Source organism: Trichosurus vulpecula, chromosome 7 (assembly GCF_011100635.1).
Source record: "Trichosurus vulpecula isolate mTriVul1 chromosome 7, mTriVul1.pri, whole genome shotgun sequence".
NCBI lineage: Eukaryota > Metazoa > Chordata > Mammalia > Diprotodontia > Phalangeridae > Trichosurus > Trichosurus vulpecula.
The window spans coordinates 272,184,618-272,196,750 of NC_050579.1; the positions used below are offsets into that span (position 1 = coordinate 272,184,618).

Sequence of the window (12,133 nt, forward strand, 5' to 3'; positions counted from 1 at the left end):
CCTTTCGTAAAACGAAAGGATTGGGCCAGATGAAGGCTAAGGTCCCTTTTGGCCGTAGAGCGTATGACCCTCTAAGTATTCATTAGACACCTCTGATCCTCAGTTTCTTCAGCTGTAAAGTGGGGATAATCGCAGTTAGATAGACAGCTTTGTGGGATTTGCATCTGTGCTCTGTCCATGTGTGAAAGTACTTTGTAAACATTAAAGCATTACGGAAATTGGAGCTATCAGCATTACTGAGCGCCACCTGTGCGCTCCGGCCCGCGCTAGACATGGAGAGGTTGTGTCTCAGGTCACCAAGTCTGCGGACAACCTCGAGAAGAGGCTGGCCGTGCTGAATGAAAGGACAAAGGCCGCCGAGGCACCTTCTGCTGGGGATGAGAGGGAGAGTGAAGAACTGCCGGCAGAAATGAGAGATTTCTTCACTGTGGGCCATTCGGAAGCGCTGGGGCTGGGGGTAGGGCAACCGTGGTCTAGGAAGCGCCTACTATGAGCCGGCACCGTGCAAATATGATCTCGTTTGATTCTCACAACAACCTTGGGAGGTAGGCCCTATTGTTATTATCTCCAATTTACAGTTAGGGAAACTGAGGCACAAAGCGGTTAAGTGATTTGTCCAGAGTCACGTAGCTAGTGTCTGAGGCTGGATTTGAACTCCCGACTCCAGGCCCAGCATGTCGGACTTGGTCCTTGTTTTTAAGGCTCTTGCAGCAGGGTGAGGAGATAAGACTCATGCACACACACACACACACACACACACACACACACACACACACACACGGATGCATGCGAGCGCACACAAACTGTTGACTAGCAAGACAAGTCATAGTCTAGACAGGAGGAGCTCTGGAAGTTCAGAGGAGAGGGAGAGAGGCAGTGGTGGGATTCAAATAAATTAACAACCAGTTCTCCATGGAACAGAGCTGAGGCGCTGTCGCCACCGCTGCTGACATGGCGGGCGCAAGCTCTGCCCCAGCTAACAAGCCATTCACAGAACTCAACCTAAAATTAGGTACCGGTTCTCCTGAACCGGTGTGAACCGGCTGAATCCCACCACTGGAGAGAGGTGAGGGAAGTCTTCCTAGAGGAAACAGGAATAAGGGAGGCAGCTTGGCATTGTGGAAGACATGCACTGGCTGTGCAGTCAGAGGACTTGTGTTCAAATCCCACCCCTGACACTCAATTTCTGTGTGACCTTTGGCGAGGTTTCTTACCTCTGAGAGCCCCTGTAAAAGTAGGGAGTGTGTAGACCACCAGGCATTGGAGGTCCTCTCCAGCTCATATTCCTGTGACTCGGGCCTTAATGGATGGGCAAGAAGACAGTCTTAATATAGGCATTAGAAGAAACTCTTCTGCGCTAGAGATTGTGAGGATGTGATACAGCGGTAAACGTACTGTCTTTGGAGACATAACACTGGGATTTAAAGCCCCCATTTTGCTACTTAACTGTCTATATGACCTTAGACAAGTCATGCCCCTTTCTGGGCCTTAATTTCCTCATCTATAAAATGAGAGATTTGGACTTGATGATTTCTAAGGCGGTCCTTTCCTGCTTCAAATCCAGTCACCATATAACCTGCATAGGATTCGGAAAAACAGGAAGACATGCTGGAGCAGAATAGAAAGATAGAAAGAGAATTAAATTTAATGTTAGAGGACCTAGGTTTAAATTCTGCCTCTGACACTTATCTTTGTGACATATATATATATGTATATATATATTATATATAATATACTCTCTCTATATATATATGTATATACGTATATATATATATATACACACATGAAATTTTTCCCCAATTAACCTACGTGACTTTGAATAAATCACTGGACCTCTCTGGCCCCTCATTTTCCCTTCTGTAAGGTGAAGGGGTTGGTCTAGAGTCTAGATGGCTTCTGAAGAATCTTCCAGCTCCAAATTTATGATCTGATGACTTTAGATTTATCCCTACCAAATTTGACCTCATTAGAGTTGACCTCTTGAATCTAAGCTTTCAGTGCCCCCTTCACTTCAGCCTAGCATGGTGCCTGGCACATTGAAAGTGCTTTTGTCGAACCAGATTGAGCTCAGGAAACCCCAGAATGCAGCAGGGGTCAGATGTGAGCATTGCTTGGGTTGCCCGCCTAGCCTTGGGTGCTGGGTATAGCAGGTCGACAGGGAGAGGGAAGGTTGCTCTTCTTCAGTCACGTGCAGGTGTCCAGGGCAGGAGAGCACCTGTTGCATCTCAGCCAGCTCATGCCCAGGCCTTGCTTCTCTACCTGCAGGCCCACAGTATGGCAGCCTGGAGCGTGCGTGGGGTGCCATCATGACAGAGGCTGACAAGGTGAGCGAGCTGCATCAGGACGTGAAGAACAGCCTGGTCAATGATGACCTGGAGAAGGTGAAGAACTGGCAGAAGGATGCTTACCACAAGCAGATTATGGGCGGCTTCAAGGAGACTAAGGAGGCTGAGGACGGCTTCCGGAAAGCGCAGAAACCCTGGGCCAAGAAGATGAAAGAGGTACCCAGGGAAGCCTTTCCTGACCTCGCCTAACGTTAGAGCCTTCCCTCTGAGATTGCTGCCGCTTTGCCTTGTATATAATCTTGTCTGTATGTATTTGTTTGCGTGCTGTCTCCCCTGTTAGGCTGGACGCTGCTTGAGAGCAGGGACTCTTTGGGGTCCCTTCTTTCTATTCCCAGTTAACACAATGCCTGGCACATTGCTAACACTGAAGCGCTTGTTGACTGATGAATGGCTTCAAAATTATGCTATGGGAGAATGAGTTAAATGAAAGAGATATTTAGCCTAAAAATGGAAAATTTAGGGAAAATGTAATTGCTGTCTTCAAATCTTAAAAGATTTTCTTGTGGGAGAGGGATTAAACTTGGTCAGCTTGGCCCCAGGAGGCAAAACAAAACTAGGAGGAGAGCTTGCATAGAGGCAGAGTAGAGGGTCTAGGAGGAAGGGTGGGAGATTCCTTGTGGATAACAACAGGAAACCTGTAGAGAGGCAGCGTGTTGTAGCAGATAGAGCACTGGCCCTGGAGTCAGGAAGACTTGGGTTCAAATCCCTTCTCAGACACCTACTAGCTGTGTGACCTTGGATAAGTCACTTACCCTCTATCTACCTCATCCATAAAATTAGGGGGTTGGGCCCCACGGCCTTTAAGAGCCTCTGAGCTCTAAGTCTATGATGCTATTAGAATCTACAGGGAGGGACTCCTGGCCAAAGGATACTTTTTTCTAGAAGGAGGGTGTCCATAGGGTCACTGCTTTAAGGAAGGAGGAAGGGGCCCTGCTTCTTATTCAGTTAGTCATTCAGCGACCGGTAATTAAGGCTCCACTACTCCAAGGCCCTGGGCGACGCTGGGATACAACTCGCTTTACCTCTTCTAGCCTCCACTTCTGCGTCTGTAAAATGGGGGTGGTGATAGCCGCTGCCTCCCTGCTTCACTGACCTTAAGGCACTGTATAAATGATGGCTGTTCACTTCCCCATCTCTGAAAGCTGGAGGCGGCGAAGAAGGCCTACCACTTGGCCTGCAAGGAGGAGAAGCTGGCCGTGACCCGGGAGGCCAACAGCAAGGCAGAGCAGTCAGTGACCCCGGAGCAGCAGAAGAAACTTCAGGACAAAGTGGACAAGTGCAAGCAGGATGTACAGAAGGTCTGGGCCTGCAGGGGAGGGGGGAGGGGCAAGGGGAGGAGGGGGAAGGGCAGGCCAGCAGGTGATGGAGTGGGGTTGGGGACAGGGGCCTAACACAGGCTCCCACATGGGGAGGAAGGATGCAGGCATGTGCTGAGCCAACTCCCACTGCCTCCCTCAAGCATCGGCGTGAGCACTTACACTTCAGAAACCATCAGATACACGTCAGGGCTTGAAATATGCAAACACAAATCGGGTCCGGAAATATGAAAGTGAAAGGGATGTTAATAATGCAGATTAAACCTAAAAGTGCGGCAAGCTCTTTTATTTTTGAGAAGTTCTGTTAAACATTTACCAGCGTGGCCCCTGGGTGGGGGTAGTGGGGGTGGGGGTGGAAGGAAGATCCTAAAGGTCCTCAGATTTCAGCTTGCCCCTGCTCCCTTTCCTCCCTCCCTCCCTTCTTTCCTTCCTTCCTTCCTTCCTTCCTTCTCTCCTTCCTTCCCTCCTTCCTTCTTTCCTTCCTTCCTTCCTTCCTTCCTTCCTTCCTTCCTTCCTTCCCTCCTTCCTTCTTTCCTTCCTTCCTTCCTTCCTTCTCTTCCTTCCTTCCCTCCTTCCTTCTTTCCTTCCTTCCTTCCTTCCTTCCTTCCTTCCTTCCTTCCCTCCTTCCTTCCCTCCTTCCTTCTTTCCTTCCTTCCTTCCTTCCTTCCTTCCTTCCTTCCTTCCCTCCTTCCTTCCCTCCTTCCTTCTTTCCTTCCTTCCTTCCTTCCTTCCTTCTCTTCCTTCCCTCCCTCCTTCCTTCTCTCCTTCCTTCCCTCCTTCCTTCTCTCCTTCCTTCTCTTCCTTCCTTCCTCCCTCTCTCCCTCCCTCTCTCCCTCCCTACATTCCTTCCTTCCTTAACAGACCCAGGAGAAATACGAGAAGGTGTTGGATGAGATCGGCAAGTCAACGCCCCAGTACATGGAAGGCATGGAGCAGGTGTTCGAGCAATGCCAGCAGTTCGAGGAGAAGAGGCTGGTGTTCCTGAAGGAGGTGCTCTTGGATATAAAGCGCCACCTCAACTTGGCAGAAAGCAGCAGGTACCTAGGCTGGGCGTGGGGGGAGGGGTTAGGACCCTAGGATAGATTAGATCATCTTCTGTCTGGTCTAACTCCCTTGTTTTGTGCCTGAATCAATCCCTGAGCATTGACTCAGGACTTACTATGGGCTAGGCACTGTGCTGGAGACAGAAAGACAAGAATGGAAGAGTCCCTGCCCTCCAGGAGCTTACCTTTTACTATCAGGATAAACGTTCATAGCTAAGTAAATAGGGGGTATAAGCAAAATAAACACAATGATTTTGGGGGGACTAGCAACACCAGGGAACTTGGGAAAGTCTTCTTGAAGTGCCCTTGAAGGGAAGGTGACTAGGAGGAGTAATGTCACCCTCCCACCCCTCTCCCTCCCCACCCCCACACCTCACACCCACCCCACCCCCATCCCTTCCCCCCTCACTCCTCCCCACCCCTCCTCCACCAAGGGAACAGGCAGCACAGGGAGGTGGAGAGGGAATTCAGGGAACTGCGTGAGCGGGGACCACAGGTGGAGAAGTCACATGCCCTGGAAGGAAAGCAGTCTCTGTTTTCTCTTAAGAGGTACTAGGGAGTCACTGAAGTTTTTTGAGCAGTGGAGTGACGAGGTGGAGGCTGGCACCACAGAGGCACTTGAGATGACTGCCCTGAGGGGCTCCGAGCGCCCTCCGTGTAGGTACAGGTGCTTAGCGCAGCGCTCAGCACATTGCGTTGTTCATGAACCCATTCGGGATTTTCTCGGCAAAGAGTGGAGTGGTTGAGTTTCCATTTCCTTCTCCAGCTCATTTTACAGATGAGGAAACTGAGGCAGTGTGAAGTGACTTGCCCGGGGTCATACAGCTAACCGGTGTCTGAGGCCAGATTTGAACTCAGGTCTTCATTACTCCAGGCCCAGCACTCTATCCACTGTGCCACCTCGCCACTCTTCCTGGCATATAGTAGATACTTAAATATTTATTCACTGACTGACAGACATTATCTCATTTAATCCTTATGACAGCCTAGTGAGATAGGTGCTACAGGTATTATCATCCCATTTTGCAGAACTTGTCCTTGGTCCCAGAGCTAGAAAGTGTTAGAGGTAGCATTTGAACCCAGGCCTTCCAAGTCTCCAAGCCTATCTGCTATACATAATGTCTCTCTAACACCACAATTTGACAGAGTGGGAGGAGCAAGAAGGAAGAGGCTCTGGGCTTAATTGCATGGGCACCATTGCATGGGCACAGAGGGTATCTCTGTACCAGCTCTAGGTAGGCACATCGTCTGTGCCCATGCTTTGCGGTAGTAACCTTGGGGCTACCTGATCTGAAGTGCCCTCAGAAGAAGAATCGATGACTTCCAGAAGGTGGCCTGAGCTGGACCCTGGGTGTGATCTGGTTCCTCCCCCTCAACTTCAGGCAGAGACATGAGTGACCTCCCCCGATTTCTCCCTTGCCCAGTTACATCAATGTGTACCGTGAGCTGGAGCAGACCATCCGGGGGGCCGATGCCCAGGAAGACCTCAAGTGGTTCCGAAGCACCAGTGGGCCCGGCATGCCCATGAATTGGCCCCAGTTTGAGGTCAGTGGCCTGCCTTCCTGGTGTGTGGAGGTGGACTTGGGGCTGGTGGGGAGGAGGCAGGGAGGGCCAGGAGGAGGAGGGAGTTATGTGGAGGGGGCTGGAAGCAGCCTTACAGATATCCATACCCCATTCTACCACTAGGAGTGGAACCCAGACCTCACCCATACCATCACCAGGAAGGAGAAACCGCCCAAGAAGAACGAGGGTGTGACCCTGACTAATACCTCGGGGGTGGTGGAGTCTATGGCCCAGGCTGGGGACCGTGGCAGGTGAGTCCCCCACCTCTCAAGTTGGTCCTCCACTGGAGCTTCCTTGTTGCCCAGAGATGTGCCCCAGCACCGGGCATGCAGGACCCATTATCAAATTATTATAATTCAAGCAGACGTAGGTTGGACTAGACGGCCGTGGAAGTCCTTTATGGCTGAAATTCTAGGACCTCGACAATAACAAGGATATCACTTCTCATATTCCTAAAGCATTTAAAAAGGGTTCCCCAAACCCTCTCTCACATCTAATATCTTTTTTTCATTCCTGGCAGCCTGGTTCAGTAGACAGAGCCGGGCAGATTTCATGTGCCCCTTGTGTTAGGCACTGATAGCATTTGGATAGAAGACGCTTCAATTGAATCTTATTTGGAATGTGTCAGAGGAGGGACACTATTTAAGGAAATCTCTAAAAGATCCTTTGTAATACAAATAATTAGATGCCCTCTTTCCTGGGATTGCTTAAAATGAAGCCTGCCTGTAGGCAGCTCCATTTTCCAGATGGGGAAACTGAGGCAAATCCTTTTTTTTTTCTCCCTCCAAGGAGGGGAGTCAGGATGGCTTGCTTAGGGTGACTCAGCTAGTTAGAAGCAAAGCTGGCATCTGAACCCAGGTCTCCTGACTTTGGACCACTGTAGAGGAGTTCCTCCCTCCCCCCCGGTCCCATCCTCTAGTACCCTCCACCTTCTAGAGAAGTTTGGAGCAGGGTCTTTGAAAGGCTGCCATGTGAAAGAGGGATTCAGCTGATTTGTTTGGCTCCAGATGGCACAAGCCAGGAGCAATGAGTGCCAAAGATTCGGGCTTGATGCCAGGAAAAATTTCTTAATCCATGGAGCTGCCTTAAGTGGTGACGGGCTGCCCCTCTCATCATTCGTTCATTCCTTCATTCGCTAGCGCTTTATGAATGCTCTACAAATATTATCTCATTTGACGCTCACAACAGCCCTGGGAGGTGGATTCTATGACTATTCCCGTTTTACAGATGAAGAAAATCGAGCTAAACAGAGGCTAAGAGACTTGCCCGGAACAGACAGCTAACAAGCGTCTAAGGCAGGATTTAAACTCAGGTCTCCCTTTCCCTCTAGAAGCTGTTCCAGCTGATGCTGGATGACCAGCTAACGGTGTGGTTTATTATAGTAGAGATTCCTTTGGTGTATGGGTTAGTCTAGATTGGCAGATCACCCCATGGTCTCTTTCGGCCCTAAAATTCTGTGATTCTGTGGTTTGTGCTGGGGGATAATGGGAAGCCCCTTGAGGACAAGCCAATGATGATCTCCTCCCCACTTCCCCTGTCCCCCCCAACTCAGTGTCAGCAGCTATGACCGAGGCCAGCCATATGCCGCTGAGTGGTCTGATGATGAGAGTGGAAATCCCTTCGGGGCGGGTGAGGCCAACGGGGGTGCCAACCCCTTTGAGGATGATGCCAAGGGTGTGCGTGTTCGGGCACTCTATGATTATGATGGGCAGGAGCAGGACGAGCTCAGCTTCAAAGCAGGTTTGACCTGGGGGGGCCCAGGGGATGGGGCATGGGACTTGGGTGGGCAAGGAGTAGAGTTTCTGTCTGGAATTAGATGACAAGTAGGCATGGAGAATTATGAAAGTCGAGGAGGTGGGGGCAGCTGGGAGAGGACAGATGTTGGACAGTTGTGAGCAGGCAGCAGGGAATATTGAGGGTGTGGCTCAACAAAGAATTCCACAAAGTGGGGGGATAGATGTAGATATGGTAGCAGACTGCAAGAGTGAAGGTTGTATGGGACTTGCCAGGCAAAGGGTCAGGGGATAGAAATCGGAATATGGAACATGGAACTGTGGAATATTGGGAGCCTGGCAGAAGAGAATTCCAGACAGCATATAGGGTAGAATTAAGGGTTCTCATTCCAAGAGTCTTGGGGATGCGTACTCGAACCACATTGCTTTCTTCCCCAGCCATTAACCCCTATCTCCTGGTATGTCCCTCCAGGAGATGAACTCACCAAACTGGGAGAAGAAGATGAGCAGGGTTGGTGCCGAGGTCGTCTGGACAGCGGGCAGCTTGGCCTCTATCCCGCCAACTATGTGGAATCCATCTAACTGTGTCTCCCCATCCCCCATCACCCCACCTCATGCCTTTCCCCTCTATCCCTCCCGGTCTCCCTTCTCCCGCCATCTATACCCTTCATCCCTTGCCGACCCTCTTCCGTCTTCTATCCTTTCTGGTCCACCCTCTTCCACAGTCAGTCCATTCCTCCTCCTGCCCCGGCTCCATAGAGTTCCAGACATATTTTCCAATCAAGCTTTTATTTTTTTAAAAGTCGTCTTGGGAAGAAAAAAAAATAGAAAAAAAAGAAAAACAAAGAAAAACCAGAAACAAGCATTCGAAATAGCACCATAGAGTGGGGGCAGGGAAGGGGTAGGGTTGGGGAAGTAATCCTCCCGCAGGTGAGGGGCCACAGCCTCAGCCAGCAATGTTGGCAAGGGCTCTTGGTCTTCAGAGCTCACCAAAGAGGTCTGTATCTCTGTGCCCTTCAGAAGTCTCCCAAGACCCCCTCCTCCAGAATCCTTGACCTCCATCCATTCTCCTCAGGCTGGCTCACAGAATGGCAGAGCTGGAAGGGACCTTACAGACTGTCCAGTCTGGCCTCCTCATTTTATAGGGGAGGAAACTGAAGCCTGGAAAGGGAAAATGACTGGTCTAAGGTCACATCGAAGGGTAGCAGCAGACAAGAACTCAGGACTTCTGACTCCTCAATCCAATGCTTTTTCTACTAGAGCACACTGATCTCTACGGACCCTTGTTCCACCCCTTCCCCACTCCCCCTTCTCAAGTATCTCTCTCTGTGTCTCTCTCTCTGTCTCTCTATCTCTCTCTCTGTCTCTCTCTCTGTCTATCTCTCTCTCTGTCTCTCTGTCTCTCTCACTCTCTCTCTGTCTCTCTCTCTGTTTCTATCTCTTTCTCTCTCTCTGTCCCTCTCTCTGTCTCTATCTGTCTGTCTCTCTCTATCTCTCTCTTTTTCTCTCTCTCCTATTTCTTCTTCCACAAGAGGAGAGCCCACCTCTACACCTCCCCCATGTGTCCCACTGAGGACTGCTGCCTAAGGGAGGGTGAGATCTTTCAGTCTCTAAGTCTTCCATTGGGCTTTCTGAGGTCTTCCTATTTTCACATGTTCTTTTCTTATGCTATTCCATCCCCTCTCCTGGTGGCTATGGAAAAATTGAGGAAAAAGGAGCTGCTGGTGAAAGAGCTGAGGGGGGCGCAGGAGGGACCCCTTCCCTCCAAACTGGGGTAGATGGGAGGTAGGAGCTCCCACAGAGTAGTTTTGAGGGCCTAAAGTTGCAGGCACTCCCAGCAATGAGAGATAGGGAGGTAAGGATATCCTGAGCAGCTCCTGGTCTTGGCTCACCCTGATCTGGGGCCTTTGTTTGGGGGACAGAGGGAACAATCTTTTCCTTCCTGAGTTGCTGGGCTCAGATCCATGTGTCACAGGAGATGGGATGCTGGTTCAGAGTCCAATTGGGAACATCAAGGTTGTAGCAGTGAAACCATTTCTGCCCGCCCTTTCTCCCATCCCTAATCCTGGGATAGGGGTGCTGAGGGTGAGCCCCAGCTTGGGCGGACGGCCTTTCCCAGAAGTTCATAGTCTTAGCTTCACTCCATGGTGGGGAAGGCAGAGTAATTACCTCAAGGCAGTCATCTTACTCCAGTCGTGGTTGCTGACCCCTCTAAATATACCCACACACGGATACCTCACCCCCCCAATAAACACCTGCTGGATGGCTTCTAAGACCCCAAAGTTCTGAAAAGGTCTAGCACCCTGCAGACAAAATCAGCAGCAGCGGCAACGACCTTGTCACAGAGGATGCAGGAAGGCAACATTCCATCATGTTTGCCAGTCAGAACCCACGTTGGTAGGCTCTGACAGCTTTCTAGATATGCCACGTGAACCCCATTGTCCTTCTCCACTTCTGCATATCTTGTCCTTTCCCTTCCCCTTTCTGGCCTGGGGCAGGCACTGTAGCAACCCTGTCCCTAAAATGCCTGAGCGAGCTTGTGGTTGGGAGCCCTCTTTTGAAACCTTGGGTCTGTGAGGCTACTGGCAAGGGAGAAAGGGAGGGATTCCCACGGGAGGGGTAATCATGTGGTTCCTCTTGGCTCTCTCTACCTCCATTCAGAATCCTAGGGCTACTCTTTTCTTCATGCTCTTCCCCTCAACCTCGAGAGAGTTACTCCTGGAAACTGAGATCCCTCTGTCCTCCCCCAACCTGGCCCTCTACTGGGCAGGACTCCATATGACTCCCAATACACTTAGGAGGAAGGATGGACAGGGGAAGAGCAGCCTTTGTTCTCAAGAAGGTGGAAGCCTTGACACTTTAATGAGATGGCTACTGCCTCAGGTGACACAGTGGCCTGATCTCCCTGGAGTCTTCTTTTCCTCTTGATTCCTTCATCTTCACCTTGTCAGGGAGGTGGTGAGTTTATTTCCACTCCCCTTCTCTCCCCACCACTTTAGTCTGGGCAAGCTTGGACCATGGCCTGGTGAGCTCAGGAGGCCTGAGGTAGAAGGCTGGTGGTCCCTACAGACAGGGATGAAAGAATTTCCTGCCAGAATGGAAGGCAAGAGATACCAGAGACAGAGGATTTCAGATCTTTGCCTCCTCCAACCAGGGGTACTTGGGAGATAAACTCCATTCAAGCCAAAGGCCAGCAGCCCTGGAATAGGATGAGAGAAGATTCCACAGGGCCTGTCCTGCCCCCATCCTGTTACTGGAGTGTGTCTGGGTCTAGTAGTAGGGAGTAGGTAGTGAAGGGTGCCCTGGTGACCCACAAAGCTGTATGGTCCTGCAACTGGGTGTCCCTAGGAAGCTGATGCCAATGGGTGGCAGTGCAGCACCAGGTGAGACCTGATCTTAGCAGCTCTCAATCCCAGCCCTTGGAAATCTTCAATCCTCCTCCCTGTCACAGAGCATGCTAAACCGAAGCCACTTCTAGCAGCATCAAGATCTTTCATTCCTTAATCTGATTACCCCTTCCCCCTTTATTGCTGCTAAAGCCAAGGAAGTCTGAGTCAGTGGGAGCTGTGGAAGTGAAATTTGAAGCTCAGGACCATGCATAGAAACCCCTTACTCAGCCAGGGTCACAAAGAACCCCACAGAAAGCATTCTTGGGGTTTGGTCTTTTTTTCCTCCAGATGCCTGGACTTTATCATTTTCCTAGAATCCACCCTGAAGCTTTAACTCCCAGGCTCTTGGAGCTGCCTTGATGGCAGCCCAGTGGCAATGTTCTGAGAGGGGCCTAATTAGAGTCTGTTTTCTCCCTAGGGTCAAAGGCAGCCACCCACAAGGTGCACTGTCCCTCTCCAGCCTTTAGCCACACCAACAAATCTTCCCATTCCCTCTCTCTCCATCACTGATACAGCGTTAGACTTCTACTCTAATTTGACATGGTCCCCTGTGAAACTCAAAGCATCATTTCAGGAAACTTCCCATCACCAGTTACACACACTCCTTATCACCCCATCTGGATGGGCACAAAGGGCCCAGGAATCCACCTATCTCCCAGGGTTGTTAGGATCAAATGAGATAACCATCACAAAGCACTGAGCACAGTGTCTGGCACTGGAAATGATACAGAAATATTAGCTATT

The 12,133-nt window shown here is 50.5% G+C and overlaps 1 protein-coding gene across 2 annotated transcripts in view; it reads left to right on the top strand.

Annotated features, from left to right (window-relative positions):
• PACSIN1 (protein kinase C and casein kinase substrate in neurons 1) overlaps positions 1-9,107 on the top strand; it is a 109,553-nt gene extending 100,446 nt beyond the window's left edge. For both annotated transcript variants that reach the window (XM_036768888.1, XM_036768887.1), the window contains exons 4-10: positions 2,266-2,501; positions 3,488-3,643; positions 4,523-4,698; positions 6,129-6,249; positions 6,391-6,518; positions 7,820-8,007; positions 8,473-9,107. In XM_036768888.1, the coding sequence (XP_036624783.1) occupies positions 2,266-2,501; positions 3,488-3,643; positions 4,523-4,698; positions 6,129-6,249; positions 6,391-6,518; positions 7,820-8,007; positions 8,473-8,582 (1,115 nt within the window). In that variant the 3' untranslated portion in view covers positions 8,583-9,107. The remainder of the gene's footprint in view (positions 1-2,265; positions 2,502-3,487; positions 3,644-4,522; positions 4,699-6,128; positions 6,250-6,390; positions 6,519-7,819; positions 8,008-8,472) is intronic.
• Positions 9,108-12,133: the final 3,026 nt, after the last annotated feature.